This window comes from Ostrea edulis, chromosome 5 (assembly GCF_947568905.1).
Source record: "Ostrea edulis chromosome 5, xbOstEdul1.1, whole genome shotgun sequence".
Classification (NCBI taxonomy): Eukaryota; Metazoa; Mollusca; class Bivalvia; order Ostreida; family Ostreidae; genus Ostrea; species Ostrea edulis.
Window position 1 is genome coordinate 83,869,673 of NC_079168.1, and position 24,936 is coordinate 83,894,608.

Sequence of the window (24,936 nt, forward strand, 5' to 3'; positions counted from 1 at the left end):
AAAATAGATACGATAGCTATAGAATTTACATATTTGCAGAATATGTTGAATAGTAGGTTTATTTTACATGTTTAATCAATCTAATTAAAATTAGATCCCATGATCCGCTCACGTATATGGCTACCTTGTGTAGCAATAAACGTTAGCGGATCAAAGGATCTATATTTTAAATAGATTGACATTAAATTTGGGGTGGATAACGGGGAGTGGTGACAATCGTCACGTGTCGGTGATTGGTGACAATCGTCACGTGTCGGGGAGTGGTGACAATCGTCACGTGTCGGTGATTGGTGACAATCGTCACGTGTCGGTGATTGGTGACAATCGTCACATGGAGGAGAGTGGTGACAACCGTCACGTGTCGGTGATTGGTGTTGATATAAGGGGTCGTTTGACTACATGACCACCACTAACTTAATCGTGATATGATCAGATAAAATGCAATCTTTTTTTAATTTGGGGTTTATCATATTTCAAATACACACAAATCGGAAATTCTGCATTAATTGAAAATTGCAAACATCCATCGATTTCGTAGCGATTGTTATAATACGCTGGATATGTATGTATGTAGAAAAAAATAACAATGACTGAGTTATGGCCTCGCGCAGTAACTATCGAGTTAATTAAAGAATCGTATTGCCTTGGTATTGTTCAATTTTCCCACAAATTCACAAAATAGCTCATTTCTGTAACGTTGGGAAGGGACTAGAGGGATTTGATTTAATTATAGGTTAGACTGGCTAACATACAAAGCATCTTCTAATGGTGGTGGTACGTGGCAAATGATTTGATCTCCTTCATTGAAATGATTCACATCATCAGATTTATATGTATTAGGATTTTAATAAAATCATTCCATCCTTTTACTGATACACAGCGGAAATCTTGTTAATCATATAAAATATCCATATGTATTGAAAACATTGAGAGTTGGTCCTCAAAACATGACCACAGGGAATAGTTATTTGTAGTAGATTTAAATAGCGCCTTGCGATTGGTTGTGTTTCGAGAGTGCGGGATATCTGGGTATATCCACTGTCGACCATTTCAATAATATACACGTACATTTACCACACACTATACGAAACACATAAAAACCCATCTTTTTCACGACAACATGGTTGTCATTGTCATATACTTCTGGTATATCCAGGGGTCCGTGTTTGCCCAACTCTTTATTTTGTATTCCTTGTGGGAGTTATGAGATTGATCATATATCTCCAGTCTTTGGCAGAGGGGCTAAGCCCTTTTTGGGCCCGAACCCTGTGATACCATAAATATATATTTATGGTATCACAGGGTTTGGGCCCAAAACGGGCTTAGCCCCTGTGGTCTTTGGCGCTCGGTTTTTCCTTCTAGTTATTACAAATTTAGTGTTATTTCGGAGTTCCAACATTTCGGCTTGAGCATCACTGAAGAGACATTATTTGTCGAAATGCGCATCTGGTGCATCAAAATTGGTACCGTATAAGTTTTACATTCAAACGCATATGAATCAAAACGTAACACCAGTAGACGTTCGGAGTTTTAGGTCCAGTACTACAGGTATGATGTGGAATCTGCATTTCATCAAGTTCCCCTGCTAAACTACACCTGTTACAAATAAGCAAGGCATAATTTTCTTAAAGCGATTCATGTCCGTAGTCTGCAGGTACTGGCTTGTTGGTGTATACAAGACATGCGATTTGTAATCAAAACATCCGACATAAAGCGCTGCACAATTGCTCTCCGTTTTGATGAATTCTAGCGAAGTTTGGTATCATACGACTCCGCATGGTGATTACAGCTTGTCAATAACATGGAATGTTGTTGTGGTGTTTTTTTTTAAATATCTCTACAAACTTTTGTACATGGATAGCCAAGCAAAAGGTTACGGAATTTCGGACATGACTTAACACAGATGTTCCGAGTAACGATAGGCGTTAGCACTATTTAGAATTTTTACTTCTGCGGCATGCATAGGACAAAATTTGTGGCACTTGAGATCATGAAACAATTTTTTTATTTTTTTTTACATGTAGGTGAGTTCATAACGAAAGAACACATTTCTAAATTTCAGACAGGGTAGATACAGTGAGCGGTTTCCTGTTCGTTATTGTAAAACCTCGATGTATATAGCCAACACTGAAGAATATCTCCGATAAACTGAAAGATGAAAAATGTCGGCAATGTGGTTCTTGTATTCTCTCGGCTCCAAGGAACCTATTAATTACATTAAACTCTTTTCTTTACACTCAGCCAACGAAAGACAATGTCTTTTCATTTGTGCTCAAATTATGCAGAAGCAATATCCCTTTGACGACTTCAATCTTTTTCTCATAACTGTAATTTTTAAACTGAAATTCCCGCACCAAGGATTAATGAAATTTGAATCGAAAGATATTCCCGGTGGCATTTTTTTTCCTGTGAGAAAGCTCTCCGACTTCAATCGTCGCTAAAGAAAGCATGAGACAATCGTGGAAACATAATGGATGAACATTATAAAATATATGCATGTGCAATTAATTCTTGATGTAGAAGACAACAAAATCTCAAAACTTTTCTTTCTTTCATCTATAAAGCTCATCATTGGCAGCTGATGCCAAATACATGCCATCTATATATTCAATTCTATCAAAACGCACTCGCACATTATATGTAAAAAAACCAAATAAGATTGATTGATTGAATATTTCACTCATATAGAGACGTCACCATTGCCGGTGAAGGGCTACAAAATTTAGGCCTAGGGAGGGATCTTTATCGTGCCACACCTGATGTGACACGGGACCTCGGTTTTTGAGTTCTCATTCGAAAGACTGCCCCATTTAGTCGCCTCTTACGACAAGCAAGGGGGTACTGAGGACCTATTCTAACCTGGATCCCCACGGACCCACCCCCCCCCCCCCCCAATGAGAAAGAAACACGAATATGTGAGGTAAAACTTTAGTGGGTTTCCTTTCCAATCTTCAGAAGGTTCTGAAGAGCGCGAAGCTTCACTAAACGTCGTCATTTTTCATTTTACCGATTATTGTGAAAAGTATATCTATCTTAACAGCAGTAACACAGTCAATACGAGTGCTTCAAACTATCACAAGAAATCCTAGGACTACTCTGTCTGTAGTATAGGTTTTCATATTTCAATTGTCATTTATATCGTCTTGTCAGAAAATTTACATGAAAACATAAGACTGAAGAATCGATGATGGAAATGACAAAATTTACCCCCCCCCCTCCCAAATACGGAACAAAAGAGATTTTACCCTGAAAATGACAGTTTTAGTGTCAAGAAATATCACTTTTGCGTAACAAAATGTCATAATTGGACAGTCGAATATGGAATTGAAAACGGTTTTGTTAAATACTAAAAATGAAATGTTCAACGAACATATTATTAAAAAAGAAGAAGCAAAAACAACAATGTAGCAGGGAATTAATGGTACAGCCTACCTCTGAAAGCAACCACAGCCATTTAAAGTGACAACTGTTACGTAAACTGTAAAATATCACATCATCTTCGCACGTTTTGGTTTACAAATGACAGGTGTGCAGAAACAGACAATTATTATATGGTTCAGAAATATGTGGTTGCAATTTTAGGATTCTTTGATAGCACAACTACCATAATTATTCACCTTAATGCAAACACTTGTATTCCTGTGTCCACATATCAGAGTACTTTACCAGAAGGTTTATTTCTAACAAGTAAATAAACAGAGGCGCTGTTTCCAGTTATGAATTCAAGTAATAAATATTCAATTGCTATTTAATATCACCTTGGTTTTGACACAAGTGTTATCAATTGTGGTTGATCAAACTCGTGTCTATTTTGACTAATTATTGATATAATTTGATATTCCTGAAATTAATTTCTGGGCATGACGGTAAATTACAATAATGAGAAAGATACACAAGTAAAAAGAATCGAGGGCCAAGAGAGACTCCAGACAAGTGTCATAATCTCAAACAGTATATCGTCCATCAGAGTCTTCCAACCTTTGAATACATGTAGAAAGTCCCATATGATGATGCTAACAGACAGCAGAGATAGGCAGTAGAATATCCGATTTAAAATACATGAAACAGGTTTAATCACCGTCTTTAATTTGATATAGATGGAACAACACTGCGCTGACCACAGGTGGTAGAGAAAGCCGGTTCTTCAAATTAGTCCAGGACTTATAAAATATAAATGCCAATTTTTCACCAACTCAGACGCGGGCATGAATAAGACAATGACATCAAATTGCAACCGATACGAGAAGAGAATGACGCATTTCGGATATTTATGTTTCTTCCAAATTAGGGAAATCCAAAGTAAATCGGATTTTACACAGTTGAGCACCTATAATAAGACTGCAATAGTTATTTCGTTTATTAAAATTAAATTCTTACTAATCGAATGATGTTAAAAGTCATTGGTATGTATTCTGTAAATATTTTAATATAATTTGACTTTAATATCCCGTGTCTGAATTATATTAAGATAAAAGTAAACTGTGTATACTGTTTAATTCATTGAATGCAGGGGTTAATGGTATATGAAAATATTTTACATGTTTTGGTTTGGAGTTAATATTCATCAAAGGGAATCTATTTTTGACAACCGAGATATGTCGGTCTTCCGTGACAAACAATCGTGCTATTGACAAAAGTCTGAGGCAGTTCAACTGAAGAATCCTGTGAACCAAGTTCGACTGTCAACCAACAGGGCTGGTCCTTTTATCATTTATTTCTAATTAGAAATGCTAATGTATGGTAAAAGAACTGATTCATTTACGTGTGAGAGCGAATGGGGTTGCTTTGTAATGTGTGTACGAAGAACGTAGCTGAAAACAAGAGGTCGGATCAGGTGCCAAGTAAGAGTAAGCATCTCCTGTTGACCGGTCAACCCTCCGTGAGCCCTTGATCAGGTTAACGGACTAATCCGTAGTCAAAATCAGTTTGTAAAGAACAATTTAACAATCGGTATGAAAGATGGCAGACAACATTCGATCTAATGATAGGTTGTATTTGCAAATCAGATCATTATAACACTAGACCACGAAATTTGAAAATGCTGACTTTAAACGGGATTATTGAATCCCATGTAACAAAATTATTTGTCAATAGACTACCTTTGTTTAAGAATTATCATACGCAGAACATGCTCTCGTGTTTGCTCAACTATCTAATTTGCATTGCTTACTGGAGTTATGAGATTGATCACTGTTTGTTATATTCACTTTTCATTGCTCAGCTGGAAGATATAAACAACATGGGCAAATAAAAATGGATTATTATATACTTTCAATTTCATCTCTTCTTTTTTCTTTAAAAGTTTGCGGGCATATATCACACGATATATGCCCGGAAACATTCCGGCCCGCAAACATTACGTCACAATCAAATTTCTACGCCGTTAATTTTGAAATTTTTCGTGTTTTTCATCTTTTACTCAGTTAAACCGATAAAGTTATTGTTAAAAATAAAATTATTGTTAGTTTCTAAATGAAATTGAAAGCATATAATAAAAAGGTTATAGACTTTGTATGGGAAATATGACGACCTCGTTTTTTGTCACGGTCCGTCTACGCGCCAAAAAACTCGGTCGTCATATTTTCCCATACAAAGTCTATAACCTATAAATATTGCGACATAAAAATGAGATGGAGAAACTGACGTCATCCCGTTTGTCATAAAGTTGAATGTTAGTTTACCATTAACGTCTATGCTCATTTAACGTAGATCCACCCTCCTGTGACGTCATGAGATTTGTAAAGTCAGTGATTTAATAAGATTTGTGCATGGCTGGAACATAAATTTTGTTGGAGTCTTTTTCAATAGTTATTGTATCAAAAATTGTTAGCCATAAAATATTTCAAAAGTCTTAGTTATATTTGAATAATCAATGATATATTAATCAATGATATATTTCAAAATATTGAATCCAAGGACATTACTGTTTTCATTAAACCATTTATCAAGTCTATTATGCGATAGATTTCCTGTATTTTTCACAAACATTTTACCAAGTTGATTAGGAATCATTATCTGTGTCTTTTCATGAAATTATATAAAATTTTAATCCATGGGTGATTTTGAATAGCTCAACTGAATGGTGCCAGGCTTCGGTGGGGTTTTTTTTTCTTGGGGGGGGGGGGCGCTACACATACTCTGGAAACTATAGATTTGAAATTATTTAGGAAAGGTATGGATTTTTTTCATAAATGGAAGGCGAAGACAACGAACAGCGACCAATCCCACAACTCCTATAAGCAATACAAAATAGACAGCTGGGCAAACACGGACCCCTGGACATACTAGAGGTGGGATCAGGTGCCTATGAGGAGCAAGCATCCCCTGTCGACCAGTCACATCCACCGTGAGCCCTATATCCTAATCAGGTAAACGGAGTTATCCGTAGTCAAAATCAGTGTGCCAAGAATGACCGAGCAATCGGTATGAAACACGTCAAACAGCATTTGACCCAATGATAGGTACTATTGACCAACTAGATCGTTATAACGACCATAGAATTTGCAAAATGCTGACTTTAATCGAGGCTGTTGAAACCCCTGTACGATCAACATGTTTGTCAGTAGCTTGCCTCGATTTAAAAACTGACCATACGCAGAACAAGCTCTTGTGTATCGAATGAGTTGAGAGATATAAACACCGTATGCAGGTGATAATGGAAGATTGCTACATAAATATGTGAAGTTGACGATGGAGAAGCTGAAATCATCCCCTTTGTCTTAAATCTGAGTTGTCAGTTTGCTGTTAATGTCTATAATAACTTTAACTATGTACATATACTAATATAAGCAGAAACAAGTATATGTAAACTATGCTATAAGGAAAATGTGTCCACATTTGTTTGTTTTTTAACATTTTGGAGAATAACGTTAATTCAATAATTCTACACATATTATTCTAAAACTAGATGAACATATTGAAAATGACATGTGTTTTAGTTATATATGTTTCCTGATAAATAAATGCAATTAAAAATATTTTGTTGTTTTTATTTTAAAATAACAACAAAAAACTGTTTCCAATGAATTTCATAAAAATCTACATAGGGGTACATGACTTCAGTAGTGTCTGTAATGATTGATCGATTGAAAATTTATATGGAAATCCTTAACTGTTTGCCTTTTTTCATTACTCTGAATGTTAATTTATTGATTCCAACAAAATAAAATAAAAGCTACCTAAACCCCAAAAATTCGGCATCTAAAAGTGAGAATCACGGGTCTTTCGGTTATGACCTTAAAAACGGAGGCCCCGTGTCGCGGCAGGCATTGGGACGCTAAAGAACCCTTCACTGCTACGGCACTGAGCGCTAAGCATAGGTCTAAAATTTGTGGTATTTCACCTACAGCTGATGGCGTCTCAATATGAGCGAAAAATTCTCGACGAAACGTTAAACAAACAATCAATAATTTTGGCACTGCTTATTTTGGAAAAGTCTTGTGATTTCAAATTACTAATCTTTGGAATTTTTGAGAATTCACATATGATTTACACCACTTCTCGCCTATGTTGTGACACAGGAAAGCTTCTTAATAGTAGTTAATATTTTCATGATGAGTAAACACAGAGAATTGGGGCTAGTTTTATTCAGGGCGTCCGCGCATCAATATTTTCCAGTAGAACACTCAAATAAACTTGATTTTCTTAACTTTTTAGCTCTATCACTTGATTTTTACGGAAATAGCTTACGCGAATATCGAGCCCAATCAAAAAGTTCGAGGAATGTTTCAAGCACCAAGCTTTTTGCAGTCAACAAACTGCATGGTGAACAGAGAGTTAGCCATCAAATCTATAACTGCATAACATACACACAAAACATATATTACAAGCATAGTAACTTTGTTGCTGTAATCAACTTGCGTGTTATACATGCACATAACTATGTTGTATATGTATCTTGTTTTCTTGTATTGAAATTTACAATTAAATACTGGCATAATAAAACAGCAAACTCAAGATCTTCATTTGACATAATCCATGTAACTATAAATTTTAGGTTTCCTGCACTCCTGGGGCATTAGGGGCGGGCAAAAATTTACCAATTTTCAAAAATCTTCTTTTCAACCGCACATGTTTAAGAAAAACTAAATGCATAGTGATGTAGAGCAGGAGTCGATGTATAGTGATGTAGAGCAGGAGTCTACCAAAATTGTAAATGTCATGATCCCCAGGGTAGGGGTTCTGACCCCTGGGTGGGGCCAAACTTAGTATTTAATATTTATATGTAAGTCTGCTGATACTGTATAAAATCTAAATGCATACTTAGGAATAGCAGAAAAGGATGTACAAAAACTGTGAATTTTACAACCCAGGGTTTTGACTCTACGACAGGTCCAAATTAGTCATATCTTTTAATGTTAACACACGTATTATATTATTTAAAGCCCTTCATCACTACATGCACTTTAGAGGGCAGTGGAGTTTTAAGAACACGTCTTGTTTTATACCTTTGCTGAATGTTAAAATTTAGCTTAGATATTCAGAACGGGAAGATTTTTTCCTAGATTTCATAGCCCTTGGGAGTAATGATACTTTTTCACTAGTACTCAGGTGACCGATAAGGTCTGTGGGCCTCTTGTTTCAGAGAGCTACAGTTCTGCAGTTAATTGAAAGCTGCCTGTAATAGGTTAGAAGTTCAGTGTTCTAGTCTATACCAGTACATAAATGTTTGCTTTAAATAGTATATCAATATAGAATGGATACCTGCCCAGTTCAGTAATTCACGAACAAATATTCCGATAGGAAAGAACAAGAGGCCCGGCTATCACGTGACATGGGCACGGAGTAGGAGAGGAAAAGGTGAGCCCCGCTGAATTTCTCAATATCTTGTATATTTAGAGTTCCACAGAATTCTTCTGGTGCAGAGTACTCGATAATATCATACTTTATGTGACTTTTTTTCTTGGATTCTTGGCGTGTTGTGGTGTGTTTGAAGTGTTCTTGACATCGAACTGTTTTTTCAAAATGTCGACGGAGACTCCGAGCTCAAGGAAAGAGGAGAAAAAACATGACAAAAAAGCACCAGAGAATACGCAGAAAGCATCGGAAAGAAGGTTAGTGCAGTTGAGTTTACAGTCAGCCCCGGCTGCTGTTAAAAAAACGGTGGTTTCAGAAAAACAGCCGCATAAGAAACAGAGATCAAGTAGTTCGGACATCGATACCCCTAGTGAAGCCCCCGACATATTGAATGACTTGAGTAAAATTCAGCAAAGCTTGCATGAAATACAACAAACAATGGTGAATAAGAATGATGTAAAGGAAATAATTGCATCCATTATTGTAGAAGTGAAATCGGAATTAAAACAAGAAATTCTGACAGAAATTAAACAAACCATTAAAGAAGATTTGAAATCGGAGATCGCGGACGAAGTCAGAGAAACTTTAGATCAAAGCCAGAGATTTCGAACATCAAGTGAAAGAAATGGCAGATGGGCTCAATTTATATCTTGAAACTATGCGGGAGAAATTCGTTGGACAAAATCGTGAACTGAGATCACTGAAAGAAACCCTAAAACAATGCCAAATCATGTCAGGGGATGCCTTACAATTAGCTAATTACAAGCAACAGTACTCCCCCCCCAAAAAACAACATAAAATTTTTGGGTTGGAAAGAGACAAGGGACTAGGAACTGAGATCGGATTTATGTACCATTCTTAAACAAAAAGTTGGCGTAGATTTAAATCCAAAGGATGTGTTGGCAATCCATAGATTACCGAATGGAAAGCATGGTGGACCTAGACCAGTCATTGCGAATTCATATCAACAGAGATTAAAGTGAAAGTGATTAAAAAACGATCAAATGAGGAACTAAAAAAGAGTTTTCTTATGTTTGACCATATCACGCCAAACTGATCAGTGTTCTAAAGGAAGACCCTCAGATTTTGTCAGCTTGGATCTATAATGGCAAAATATTTTTATGAAACTCTTTACACATGTAAAGATTCAGATCTCTTAGATATAAATTTGGAAGATATCATAAAAGTCTCGGACACCCGTAGGTTAAAACAAGACAGCTTCAAACTCTTTGGATGACAAGATATCTGAAAGTGAAATATATACAGTTCTTAAAAATATGAAAAATAATAAATCACCAGGAAGTGATGGCTTCACCGTAGAATTTTTTTAATTTTTTTTGGAAGGACCTCAAAAACCACATTAGCTGTTAATCATATTTTTGAGAAAAAGGAACTCCCTATATCACAAAGACTGGGGGATTATTATATGTTTGCCAAAAGGTGACAAACCCAGACAATTTCTGAAAAACTGGCGTCCAATTACTCTTCTAAATGTGCTTTATAAACTTATATCGGGGTGTGTCAGTTATAGAATAAAATCTACCTTAGATTATTTGATATCGGAAACTCAGTCTGGGTTTATAAAAGGCCGGTACATAGGAGAAAACACTAGGTTTGTGTATGATCTCATGTCTTTCACTGAATCCAACAACACACCAGGTTTACTTGTACTGATAGATTTTGAAAAGGCTTTTGACTCTATATCTTGGAATTTTATATATGGTGCATCAAAATTGGTACCGTATAAGTTTTACATATATAAAGTTTTAAGTTATTTTGGTTTTGGGGATTGCATAATTACTTGGATAAAAATCTTAAATACAAATATTAAAGCATCTGTATTACAAAGTGGTTTCCTATCTGAGCAATTTGATATACAGAGAGACTGTAGACAAGGCGACCCTATTGCTCCTTATTTATTTATTCTTTGTGCAGAAATTTTAGCTATTCTTGTGAAACAGAATACAGATATCAAAGGTATAATAGTGAATGGTAAGGAACACAAAATTTCCCAATATGCTGACGGCTCTTGATGGTTCACCAAAATCTCTTTTTGCTACACTTGACACTATAGACTACTACTCAAGTTTCTCTGGATTAAAAATAAACAGCTCAAAAACAAAAATTGTTTGGAGAGGCTCTAAAAAATTCTCTAGTCAAGTATATCACCATACAAGATGGAAACTAGAGTGGGGATGCACTACTTTCAACTTACTAGGAATAGAATTTTCTGTGGATATGAAAAAAATAGTCGATTTAAATTATAATATTCAGATACCAAAAATTAAAGCGTTGATACGCCAGTGGAATAGAAGAATACTCACCCCCATTGGTCGAGTCACAGTCACCAAAACACTGCTTTTAAATAAGCTAAACCATCTGTTTATTACACTACCAAATCTTGATAAAGATATCCTGTCTTTTCTGAATAACTGTTTTTTTGAATTTATATGGAATTCAAAGATTGACAAGGTCAAGAGACAAATTGTCACCCAAGATTACTTAAAAGGTGGCATGAAAATGGTTGAGGTGAAAATTTTTATAATGTCTTTAAAATGTTCTTGGATTAAAAGATTAACAAACAGTCACAAACCATGGGTGGATATTTTTTTGGCAGTACATGGCAATGAGGTAGTAAAAAAAATGATAGATTTTGGAGATGAATATATTTATACTATTATAAACCATAGCAATAATTTTTGGCGTGATGTTTTTCAATCATGGTTAGCAATGATTCGAGCAATGGATGAAAAGTATTCCATGCAAAAACTCAGTTCTATTCCAGTATGGCATAACACAAATATGTGTGTTGGTAATAAAGACATTTATGTTAAAACATGGTATCAACATGGTGTGAAAATAATTGGAGACTTTTTAGATGAAGATGGAAATTTTTTATTACTACAAGATTTTTCACAAAAATTTAGACTAGCAAATGTATGTACAATGCAATACAACAGTATTACCAGTATTATATCTAAGTTTTTAAAGACTTTGTCTGTTAAGAGATCAGATGTTAAAAAAAATTGTACACCATTTATTCCTTTTTACTTTGAATTTATACTGTTGATTGATAAATGTTCCAGAGTGTTATATGATATGATAAATAGTAATGATCTCATACCCAAATCAATTCAAAAATGGAACACTGAATTATCTGTACATTTAGAAGGCAATGTTTCTGTCTAAAGTTTGTTTTAAAACAAGTATTGATACCCAAGTTCAGTGGTTGCAGTACCGAATTCTTTACAAGCTTCTTCCTACGAAATATTACCTCAAGAAAATCAGTATAATTTCAGATGACTGTTGTTCGTTTTGTAAAGAAAATGTAGAAACAATGCAACATATGTTTATGTCTTGTTCTTATACTTTAGCACTTTGGAATAATCTTAGCATGCATATTTTCAGAAAAACATCAAAAAGAATTGGTTTTAATGTTAGTAATGTTATTTTTGGTGAAACACCTCTCAGTTTGTGTAATAAAGTTGTTAGTTTCATAATTCTGTATGCCAAACAATATGTTTTCAATTGTTCAAAACAAAACAAAATTCCTCATATTACTGGGCTGATACATTATCTTTCTTTCAAATACAAAGTTGAAAAATTTGTAGCAATTAAATCATGTGAAGTTTTGAAATTTGACAGACTTTGGGAAAACTGGAAAATTATTTTTGATCTGTAACCTAGAATAAGAAGTATTCAACCAATAATGCTGAACTAGTAGTGTGAAAGAGTGTGAGAATGTATAAAATGATTAATATGTATCTTCATTACTATTACTGATGATTATGTGAATATGGAAAAAGAATTATATATATATATATATATATAAAAAAAGAACAAGAGGCCCACAGGCGTTATCAGTCACCTGGGTACTAGTTAATAGTATGGATCACTTAGCTCCAAGGACTATGCAATCTAGAAAAAAAAATCCTCTTATTCAGAAGCAATTAAAACCAAGGTGTGTTCTTCAAACTTAACAATCTCTTCGAAAGTGTCTATACATGTACTGCTGAAAGACTTTACATAATATGATATGTGTAACATAACATGATATGACTAATTGGTACCCATCCTACAGTCAAAACTCTGGGGTTGCAAAATTCATAATTTTGGTACATCATTTTTATACATATATTGATTGAATCTAAATAGGTATTTAGATGTTAGAAGGAGGCAGTCCTTTACCATACAATGTAATTACAGTGCTTTGGTTACAGGGTGGGACCAAAATTATAGTGATTATTGTCATTGGAAAGATTTCTTTAACTTTATTGATACGGTATAAAAACTAAATGTAAATAACAATAAAGAAATTAATTAAATGTTTTGCACATATAAACTATATACCAAGTTTGGTCCCATCCTGGCCTCTACCAAGGGGATCATGAAAAGAACTGAAATGATAGTTATCAACGAGTTCAAAATGTTCAATTCTTAACACATTTGATCACTGACCATTTTGGCCGCACCCAGATACCAAACCTGTGGTCATGAAATTTACAATTTTGGTGGAGGCATTTCTGTTAGATGTGTGATTGTAGAGAGAAGTTTTCAAAATTAGAAAATTTTAGCCTCACCCCTAAGGTCCCGAGGAGTCCTGAAATTTACAATTTATGTTACCCTTGTCCCAATGATACTTAATACCAAATTTGAAAATAATTTTAGAAGGGTCGTTATCAAGAAATTAAAATGTTCAATTCTTTACACATTTAATCACTGACCATTTTCGCCCCACCTTGATACAAAATACGCTATCCTTGGGATCACCAAATTTACAATTTAGATATAGAACTGCCTTCTCTTTCTAAATATCCATTTAGTTTCACTTTATTATCAATAGCACTAAAGATGTTTTTTCTTTAGAAAATATTTTACATATCAACACTGTATACCAAGTTTGGTCCCGCCCTGGAGTCAGAACCTCCAGTCCATGGTTCTTGAGATTTACAATTTTGGTTGAGGACTTCCTTTTCTACATCACTATGCATTTAGTTTTTCTTACATGTGTGCGGTCATTGAGAACATTTGTTTGACAGTATCTGTATCCGTAATGAAAAAAAAGAGCCCGGAAAACTGACCTATTTCTAGTCTAAAAGTAGGTCAATGATGGACCAATCCAGCTGAAATGTTAACTGAACTTTTACTCCTCTGAGAGGAAAGCCTTTGACTAAATATAAGGGCAATATCTGTATCCTTAATGAAAAAAAAGGCCCGGAAAACTGTCTGACCTATTTTTTCCAAAAAGTAGGTCAAGGATGGACCAATCCAGCTGAAATGCAAACTGAACTTGTATTCCTCTGAAAGGAAGCTTATATATGTAACAAAAAAAGTCCGAAAAACTGTTTGACCTACTTATAGTCCTAAAGTAGGTCAAGGATGGATCAATTCAGCTGAAATGCAAACTCACTCTTAAAATTCTTGAGGGAGATATTGTGACCAAATTTCAAAGTTGTACATGCATCCGTTACGGAAAAAAAGTCTGGAAAACATGACCCCGGACGGACGGATAGCCCGCCGGACAGAGGCACGGATGGCGCCATAACTTAATGCGTTCCGTCTAATGACGGGTGTATAAAACTGATCATACGCAGTACAAGCTCTTGCGTATCGAATCAGTTGAGAAATATAAACAACATATGCAGGTGATATAGAATTAATACTAATGATACGATCGTAGAATGGCCTAATATTAACATAGAGACTGAGGGGGCAGCAGTCGTAGGTATATACATTTTTAAAAAATGGTTTCTTAGAAAAATATCTGATTTTCGATTCATTTTACTTTCAATCAGATTACTTTCACGTTATACAAATTCGTCGATAATCCAAACATATGTTATGCTGATCATAAATAGGAGTTTTTCCAGCGCAATATTTTGGGCGACACGGACCCGAATACAGTAATATATCTTGAATAGATAGTATGCACTGATCGAATAGATTAATAATGTTGGAACTGATATTTAACAGAGCTATTTGTGAATTGGCATTAAGGCGACCATTTTCAAACAATCCAGAACGATGGTACTTTTCTGTTTAGCACTAGCTTACCTCAGAATAGTCATAATTTTCTCTTTTAAATCAATTTGTTCGAATAGTACATTGTAGAACAAAATATTCAATCTGGCATTCAGTGACAAAACATAAACACGGCTAATGGCCTGTAAACAGGACGACCCCATGTACCCTTCGTTTGTGGAATGCTTATGAGCAAATCACGAAAGTTTAGCCTAAAAGCTTCGATCATTACTAAATTGAAACTGGAGTTGATTTGAAGTCGCTGCGTGTCGTCAAATGTCATCGATGTCTGCTTTTGAATTTGTGGATATAATTAACTTTTCAGACCCAAGCTGTAATTTCAATATTTCTTAACAGATACATTTAATTTCATTCTACCAGTTTTCTTTTCACGATAAAACATTGTACTTAATTACTTACCACTTACAAAGAATCCAGAAAGCATCGTGTTTCCTCAGCATAAATGATAAACCACAACGAGTTGTTTGGCGCCATGCATAGCCTGACAGCATCCACAAGGTAACTGCAATACAAATGGAATTAGGTCTACGTTATTAATTCATAAAGGGCATCAAATACAGAGTTGATTAGACCGCGATTAAACAAAACTTGTCAATCAAACAAAAGTCTTGTGAAATACATGAATGCTCATTAACATAGGTGAATTCATCGCATGACTGAAAGGTCTCGGTGTTGCACTCTAACCACTGGCTATGTTACAATTTGTCGACTCTTCCGGCTGGTTATAACTCCACAGTCTTAAGGTAATATTTGAAATCTGCAACTGAATTCTGTCACCTTTGTCAACGGAATAAAATAGGACACATAATCCGACATATTTATGACGATTGCGTTTACCATAAAATGCAGATAATTTGATTATATTTTCTAGCAAACACTGGCGTGCAACCGTACAAGAAAAACTTTGTCTGATGCGTCGTCAATAGCGAGTATCTAATAAGGAACCGCTCCTCTCCATTCGTCCACTTGAGGGGTTTCTGTCTCTTCAACAGTTTTCACTCAAGGTTGTATAGCACACACACATGGACTTTCACCAATATTATGAAAGCGAGCATTATTCTATTTCAAACTGTTTTTAAATCATAATATAATTGTTCATTGCATTTTCCCCTTTGGAACAAAATAATAAAAGCTGAATGTATCGGTGTTTCAAAATACAATTTATGATAGCTACATTAAATCTATAGGTTAAATATCTTTGGTCTTAAAAGGTAGCTCCATCCTCATGAAAGGCGAAGAGCCCTTGATAACAATTTATCATTATAAATAACTGATTATCTGTGGAAAATATAAAAACATTTCAGTATCAGTAGTTTACCAGTTTTGTTATGCCCCCCCCCCCCCCCTTCAAAGAAGAGGGGCATATTGCTTTGCACCTGTCGGTCGGTAGACCACATGTTGTCCGCTCAATATCTTGAGAACCATTCTCTTGATCGTAATGATATTTCATATGTGGGTTGTTTATGAGTAGAAGAGGACCCTTATTGTTTTTTCAGGCTGAAGGGTCAAAGGTCAATCTACTCTGGGCTTAGGAATATACTGTCCGCTCAACATCTTGAGAACCCTTTGCTTGACAGACATCAAACTTGGTACACTGGTACATTTTCAGGATAAGATGACCCTATTGATTTTAAGGCCAAGGGTTAAACAGGACATAGTAATATATTGGAGATAAACACGCATTTTGCTTCTCGTAAAGGTTTTTGACATTTCATTTTTATTCAAACATGCTTTCCTATTGAAATCAACAAGAATAATCTTTTTAACTAAAACCAAAATGCATACCAGGAAGAGCTTAGTAGGTCCTTCTTAAACCAGACTAATTACCGGTTCTTCAAGATTAAATCGGAAACATCTATCTTTTGCTGATGTCACTGCTGCACGATACTGAGCCAATTACTTCTCGGGCCTTTCCGGCATGCGAGAAATTTCGATTAGCCGAAAGGCTTACGATACGATTGGATACTAGGCTTGAGAAACACGTAGATATTTTACAAGTTCCAAACCTTATCGGGGTGATGGCCGGAAAAGTTAATCATCATTGATGAATTAATCAAATGGACTTAAAAAAAAAAAAAAAGACACGTGCAAAAAGTATTCGGTCACAATGGCGACGTGTTTACATTGACGACAAACGCATCGACATTTTGCTGGCTGAAATTTAAATAAAAATCCCCCCCCCCCCCCCAAATAAAATCAAGTACTTACGATTTAATAAATCGTGAGGTGTCCTTTCAGTCTGACAACTTGCTGAATGCGTTTCGGGAAGGAGCCATACAAGCTTAGAATGTAGGCAGGCCACACCAAGTTTCCTCCATGAAAGGTGATTGATTGTATCTTGTTTAATGTCTCTCGAGAGAATTTTTCACTCATATGGAGATGTCACCAAGACAGGCGAAGGTCTTCCAATTTAGGCCTTTGATCGGCGCTTACGGCCATTGAGCAGTGAGGGGTTCTTTAGCGTGCCACACCTGCTGTGACACGGGACATCCGTTTTTAAGGTCATCTCCGAGGACCCGCGACATTCACACCTGATGCCGAGCGTTTGGCGATGGAACTGTCACTGCCTGTTTTAACGACTAAGATGCGGGGGGGGGGGGGGGGGGGGGCTCTAATTTATAAGCCACCACAGCTTTTCTATGAAAGGTGAAGATAACGAACAGTGATCAATCTCATAAATCCCATTAGCAATACAAAATAGATAGTTGGGCAAACACGGACCCCTGGACACACTAAAGGTGGGATCAGGTGCCTAGGAGGAGTAAGCACCCCCTGTCGACCGGTCACACCCGCTGTGAACCCTATATCTTGATCAGGTAAACGGAGTTATCCGCAGTCAAAATCAGTGTACTACGAACGGTCTAACAATTGGTATGAAACACGTCAGACCCTCACAGGAACAATAAAATCAAGATTTGATTTGATAGATCATTGGGTCAATGCTGTCTGACGTGTTTCATACCAATTGTTAGACCGTTCGTGGTACACTGGTTTTGACTACTGATAACTTAGCCTATATTGGAAGACATTCGCCTGGCTTGGTGACATCTCCATATGAGTGAAAAATTCTCTCTCGAGACATTAAACAAGATACAATCAATCAATCACCTTTCATGGAGGAAATTCGGCATAGTCTGCCTACATTCAAAGCTTGTATGGCTCCTTCATATGGAGACGTCACCAAGACCGGTGAAGGGCTTCAAATTTAGGCCTATGTTCGGCGCTTATACGGCCATTGAGCAGTGAGGGTTCTTTAGCGTACCACACCTACTGTGACACGGGTCATCCGTTTTTAAGGTCATCTCCGAGGACCCGTGACATTCACACCTGATGTGATTACCCGAAATGTACTTAAATAAGTCACAGACGTGCCTCGTTTTAATCCCCTCCCCGAACGCTTCCACTTCAGCAACCGAAAAGAATGACTCGACTGGAAGGTGAGATTTTCGCGCTTTAGAATGGTGTCGAAATTGAACAAAGACGACCCCGAGGTCCAGATCAGCGCTCTCATTTACTTTAATAACTTAATAATAACAATAATTTTCAAATAAAGGGGCAAAACACCTGCAAGAGAGGTCGAAATGGATCAAAATTGCAACATGATCTAGAGTGATTCATAAAGAAGCTACATAGCAAGTTTCAGCTTTATATGTAACAGAGAAATGAAATTGAAAACAGAGAATCCCAAATGGACGGACAGACATCGCTGTACTTTTAAAAACTTGTTAAAATGTCAAATTTTTAATATATTCGATCAGTGCATACTATCTATTCCAGATATATTACTGGATTAAAGTACTCTTCACACAATTGCTCTGAAAAAATATAGTTCCATTCATGATCAGCAGATACAGGATTACAACAAATGTATAGAATATCGATGTGTATGTAATACGTGGGAGAAAACAAAATTAAAGTCAAATGTTTTTAATTAAAGTCAAATGTTTTTAAGAAAAATCACTTTCCCCTCAGAAATGTATATAAGAAGTGTTCACATTCCTACGCTATCTGCCTCCTCAGTCTTTTCACGAAATATAGGTCATTCTTCGATTGAAAATTTTTTCACGATTGATTATACTATTGCAACAATTATATTACTTTGATGAATATTGTTCGTTAATTATCATACAATTTCTTCTGAGAGAGAATGTTAATCATTAATTTATGTGGGGTTTTCCCGTTGTTTAATGACGGAATGCGTATACAACACTCAACACCTGGATTCGGACCACAATTAAAAGGTGAAGGTCACCAGTCTGAAGATATTTGCAGTGTATTCAGTGTGACATATACATGTCTATTTATTTTTTAAGGGTTTCTTTGCTGTTAAGGTTATACCATACACAAAATTTGGAGAAAGTGTAGATTACATCAATTCTTCTTGTTTTTGCCATTCTAAAGTTCACATTAATTTCTTACATGGTAAAAATTAGAGAACAATGGTATTTATTCTGAGAGATTTCAATTTTTTCATGTCTTGCTTTGAATTTCCATACAGATATAAAAGGAAAAATTTGGGAAGAATGATGAAATAAGACTGGTTTGATAGGGAAATTTTGTGATAAAAATGATCATTTTTAGCAAAAATTAACCCTGCACAAAGTATGTGCCCCAATAATATACGCATTCTCATGTAGTATTTTTAAAGCTATACTTTTCTGCTGTATTTTAATAAATTTGCTAATCCCCAACTTCCTTCTTTATAATTCGACAAAAAAGCATAAATATCTTTGTACCGTATTTGTGCCATCTATCCATTTTTTCATATGTCTTGCAAGCACCGGTGTGTGCACTGTTTGCTAGTGACAAAAGACTGGTGACGGTATTTGCTACGGACATGAAGGACTATACACCAGTTTCATAACAAATGCAGTCTTTTCTTAGAGATCAGCTGAGCATAGTGAAAATTCAAGTAAATTAAAAGTCGAATATCTTGGATATGGGGTAACCCATATCTATTCTTGTTTATGTCAAGGTTTATACCGAGCGAAGCTCGGACGGACCGAAGTCCCGTCCGCGAAGCAAGACTCTAAAGGTAACACGTATGTAAAAGAAAAAGTCAAAATCAGCAACAGAAAAAAGAGAATCTCTATATACGTTCATTGAATTTTTCGTGATCCATATGGGCGCCGCCATTTATTTTTTCATTACCTGCTTCAACAGTTATTCGTGTTTTATTTTGAATGCCAATAATAGAAGACTCTGACGTGCAATTTGTAATTTAAATACTCAGTTTGTTCAAAGTGAATAGTATAATTATCATTGTAACAGATTTTAGCAAATAATTACATATAAAATCGTAATACGACTAAATAGATGAACGAGTTCATGAGTTTCTTTAAATAAGAATATACGATAAAATTACGGTTACTTTTTTATCATTTTGAATTTATTGGTTAATTTTGTTTAGTTTTATAACGGCCTTTTTCATTGCATACGGAATGTATTATTGTTGTTTATAATACGCAAGATCGCGACTACTTTTTCTGTCTTGGTTTTAAATTTTACTTCCCCCTTTCAAAGTCTCGCGAGACCCAGAGTTTGCGAGAATTTGGGCATGTTGGTAAATAATACCAGTTCTGCAACTTTTGTCGTGATCGATTCACCCGATTTTAACAATGGTGTACTGTCATTGCATTGCAGTAGAATGTAGTTAATGATTCAAGAAAGAAACATAATACGCAGAAATATCCACAACTGATATATTTTAATGGAAATGTGGTGGATTTTCCCCCACTGCTGTCAGCCAGGAAATTCCCAAAGCTGAGAAGAGCTTGCGTCAAAATATATAGCTTCGCGAGCTAAATTCAGAAGTTCATTTTTCCTGTATCCAGACGCTTTTACACACCTTTCATCTAAAAATGCTTTTAATTGTGGAAAGCACGTGGAGGTTAAATCGTCTTCTGATGCCATGTTTTGAATAAACAAAAAATGCCCAAGATCGACACGCTTTTCCGGACTTCTTTACAAGAGAGTTCCGCTAACTCGGTATTTACGATCTTGCGTATTGTTTGCTTTGAAAAAGAGAAAAAAGTCGAGGCTAAATGTGACGTCACAATGCACAATTGACGTCGCCTTGCGTTTTATTTCCCGCGTTCAATGAATAGGCGGATCCTGTAAAACTGTTGTCCCCATATAAACCCCTTTAATATTGAGATGTTACAGGGTTTTTAGCGCAAGGAAAATTTCATTAAAAATATATATTTTTAAATGAATCATAATCTACCGTACTTAAGGGAATTATGGTTACCACTTGGAACAATGACCATTACATGCTTCGCTCGGTCCAACGGTCACACCGTATACATATTATTAAAAAAACTGCTATATATAGATATGTATGAATTTATTGTCGATATTAGGGAAATCATTGTATGATAGACATATAGTATGAAAGGTGATGATAACGAAGAGTAATCAATCTCATCCTATAAAGGAGAAGATAACGTACAGTAATCAATCTCATAACTCCTATAAGCAATATAATATAGAGAGTTGGACAAACACGGAGCCCTGGACACACCAGAGGTGGGAGCAAGTGCCTAGGAGGAGCAAGCATCCACTGTCGACCAGTCACACCGGAACGATGGTTGCCGAACATAAATCGAGTTGCTGAGAATGAAGTCATACGAAAACGACAACGGACGTGAGTAACTGTAAATTTCATTTGTTTTAGATTACTAGCTCGAGTCATGGATGACTTTGACGTATTCTAAGTGTAAAAAATAATAGGTCTAATTATGGAAAAGTGCCACTCAAATGAAATTTTGATAATGAATTTTCAGTAAAAGTATCTTATTGGGTGAATTCAATTCCACGAGAACCCATGAGAATCTTCGGTAAATCTGCATTAGTTTCATCGTTGAAAATGATCTTGATTTAATTTCAAATATGGCAGCTCTGGATGAACATTAATTAGTAGTGTTGGTACTTCTTGATCTCTCAGCAGCATTAGATGTGATTGACCACTCAATTACTCTTCCAACATTTAGACACAGCATACGGAATTCATGGAAAAAAAACAACCTTTAGAATGTATACGATTCTATCTTACTGACATACATCAGCGGATTGTTATTGGATCGACTATGTCGAAGCCATGTCATCTTCCTTTTGGGGTTCCACAGTACCTAAATTGTATTGACTTTTTCCAAGGCCAGTTGGAGAAATATGTCGTCGTCATGGTTTTAACAAGAGGTACTGTGAGCAATGCTCACTAAGAATACCCCCGCTTACCCCAATCTCCCAAAGGGTGTTGTTAATAGGTATAAATTACCTCTTTCCTGAGTGTCAAAATAATGTATGCCTTTGTAGAAGAAAATGGAAGATATAGTCCGAACACAAATCCATGGCATAAACCTATAATTTTGACCTTGAGATCAAAGGTCAAGGTGATAAAGAGGCCATGAATGTACATGACACATAGTCTCATGGTGATACACCCATGTCTTATGGTATGACTATGTCAAAACCCTATAATCAATTTTGACCTTGAGGTCAAAGTTCAAGGTCATATAGAGGTAATGAAGGTACCTGATACATCGTCTCATGGTGATTCACTCATGTGTCAAATATGGTATGCCTATGTCAAAGAACAAAGAAGTCATGGCCCTGACACGAATCCATTGTAAAACGTTTAATTTTGACCTTGAGTTCAAGGTCATATGGAGGTCAGAAAGGTACATGACACATCGTCTCATGGTGATACACTCATGTGTCAAATATGGTATGCCTATGTCAATAAACAAAGAAGTTATGGTCCTGACACGAACCCATTGTAAAAACCTTTAATTTTGACCTTGAGGTCAAGGTCATGAAGGTACATGACACATCGTCTCATGGTGATACACTCATGTGTCAAATATGGTATGCCTATGTCAAAGAACAAAGAAGTTATGGCCCGAACACGAATCCATTGTAAAATAAAGTGCACCGCCACGGCACATGATACGCCCGTCACATATTGTTAACAGTATAGATTGTACCCATTAAAACATTTTTTTTTTTATATCACCTTAATTAAATGTCACAGTGACCTTAAAGTAGGATGCGACACACTTACCTAAGATGCATTAGTTGACCAATTTTGGTGATTCTAGGTCTAATAGTTTTCAAGTTATGAGCCGGACAAGTTTTTGCCATATATGGCCATATCTTCTTAATGAAAAGTCACAGTGACCTGGTTTTAATGTGCGACACACCTTCTACCCAAGATGTATCTACAGACAAAGTTTGATGATTCTAGGCCTTGTAGTATTTAAGTTACGGGTCGGACACGAAAAAGCTAACAGACGGACGGACAGACGGATATATTCTTAATGAAAAGTCACAGTGACCTGGTTTTAATGTGTGACACACCTTCTACCCAAGATGTATCTACAGACAAAGTTTGATGATTCTAGGCCTTGTAGTATTTAAGTTACGGGTCGGACACGAAAAAGCTAACAGACGGACGGACATGAACGCCATACCATAATACGTCCCGTCTTAAGATGGGCATATAAAAACCTTTAATTTGGACCTAAGGGTCAAGGTCAAATAGAGGTCATGAAGGTACATGACACATCGTCTCATGGTGATCCACCTGTGTGCCAAATATGGTATGCCTATGTCAAAGAACAAAGAAGTTATGGCCCGGACACGAATCTGGAGACAGCCAGAGTGATTCCTATATACCCCCCAGAACTTCGTTGGGGGGGGGGGGGGTATAAATATCCCTGCTATGCAGAGAATACAATGACTTTAAGACCACGTGACAACTGGGAACACTATTTCATTAGACTCGAAAGTTGTCTACAAGATTTTGGAACTCGGACGTAGAACAATCTTCTGAAACTCGACCAAGAAACGACGGAATTAATTATTTTATCATTAAAACTCCAATCCAAAGTTACAGCTGGGGATGAGGCCGAAATGAAAGTAATTAGATTTATTTTTAGAAGTAGCTTAATCATAGAAAGGGGGTATCTCCTGTTTAATTGAAAGAATATTGTTCAACGTCCCTCTCGACAATCTTTCATTCACATGGAGACGTCACCATTGCCAGTGAAATGTTGCAAAATTTAGGCCTATGCTCGGCACTTACGGCCTTTGATCAGGGAGGGATCTTTATCGTGACACACCTGCTCTGACACTGAACCTCGTTTTTTGTGGTCTCATCCAAAGGACCGCCCAATTTAGTCGCCTCTTACGACAAGCAAGGGGTACTGAGGACCTATTCTAACCTGGATCCTCACGGGAGCAAAAATATGTAAGGTAAAGATAATAACTATAAATTTGAGCTGTGGACAGTTTATTCAACATAAAGATATTGATGTGATACAGATAACAAAGGTTTTGATTTTTTTAGCCTTAATGTACCGTGGAATCATTAAAACTCGTGGAACTAATTTTCGTGGAATACCAAGATTTTACAGGTTCGTTGGAATGAAAAGGTGAAGATGTCGAACAGTGATCAATCTCATCTTCTATAATTAATACCAATTAAGAGTAGGGCAAACACGAATCCCTTAACATTACTAGAGGCAAGATCAGTCACCTAGAAGGATTAAACATCCACTGTCGACCGGTCACATCCGGGTATTGCTAAACGGAAAACGGAACAGAATTAAAGAATTAGAATGATTAATGTAGCTAAGGGCGAATTTGTTGCGCTTAAACTAGTTTTAAGTTTCGAATCAGTTTAGTAAACTATTCATTTGTTTTTCGAATTGGTTTTGAACTAGTTTAAAACCAGAACTGGTTTTTTATTTGTTTTTCCAAAACTTAAACCAGTTCGTTAAACCAACTTAACCGCCTCTGGGGGCAGTTTATTCGGTTTACGAGAGAGCGGGAAATCAATCCAGCATGGCGACAGCATCACCTGTGGTTCTGAAATGTGCGGAATGCAATTTCGAGTCCGAGATTATCGGGGACTTCCAGAATCATTGCTGTAAGATATTTTATACTAGGCCTATTTGTCATATGTGTAATAATATACAAGAGTTTTACAAAAACATTTTCGATTGATTATGTAACTATAAAATCAAAGCCAGACAGAGGAAATTCGACAGTAAACTTTATTGTCATTAATGAAACGTTTTAAAACATTTCCATACG

The 24,936-nt window shown here is 36.1% G+C and overlaps 1 protein-coding gene across 3 annotated transcripts in view; it reads right to left on the bottom strand.

Moving 5' to 3' along the window:
- The window catches only part of LOC125651981 (neuropeptide receptor 15-like), a 39,350-nt gene extending 24,003 nt beyond the window's left edge, over positions 1–15,347 (bottom strand). The window contains exon 1 of one of the 3 annotated variants that reach the window (XM_048880841.2): positions 15,245–15,347. In XM_048880841.2, coding sequence (XP_048736798.2) covers positions 15,245–15,329 — 85 coding nt within the window. In that variant the 5' untranslated portion in view covers positions 15,330–15,347. Of the gene's footprint in view, positions 1–3,432; positions 3,503–15,237 lie in introns of those variants that run through there. The other 2 variants (XM_048880843.2, XM_048880844.2) reach the window with 2 other exon arrangements.
- Positions 15,348–24,936: the final 9,589 nt, after the last annotated feature.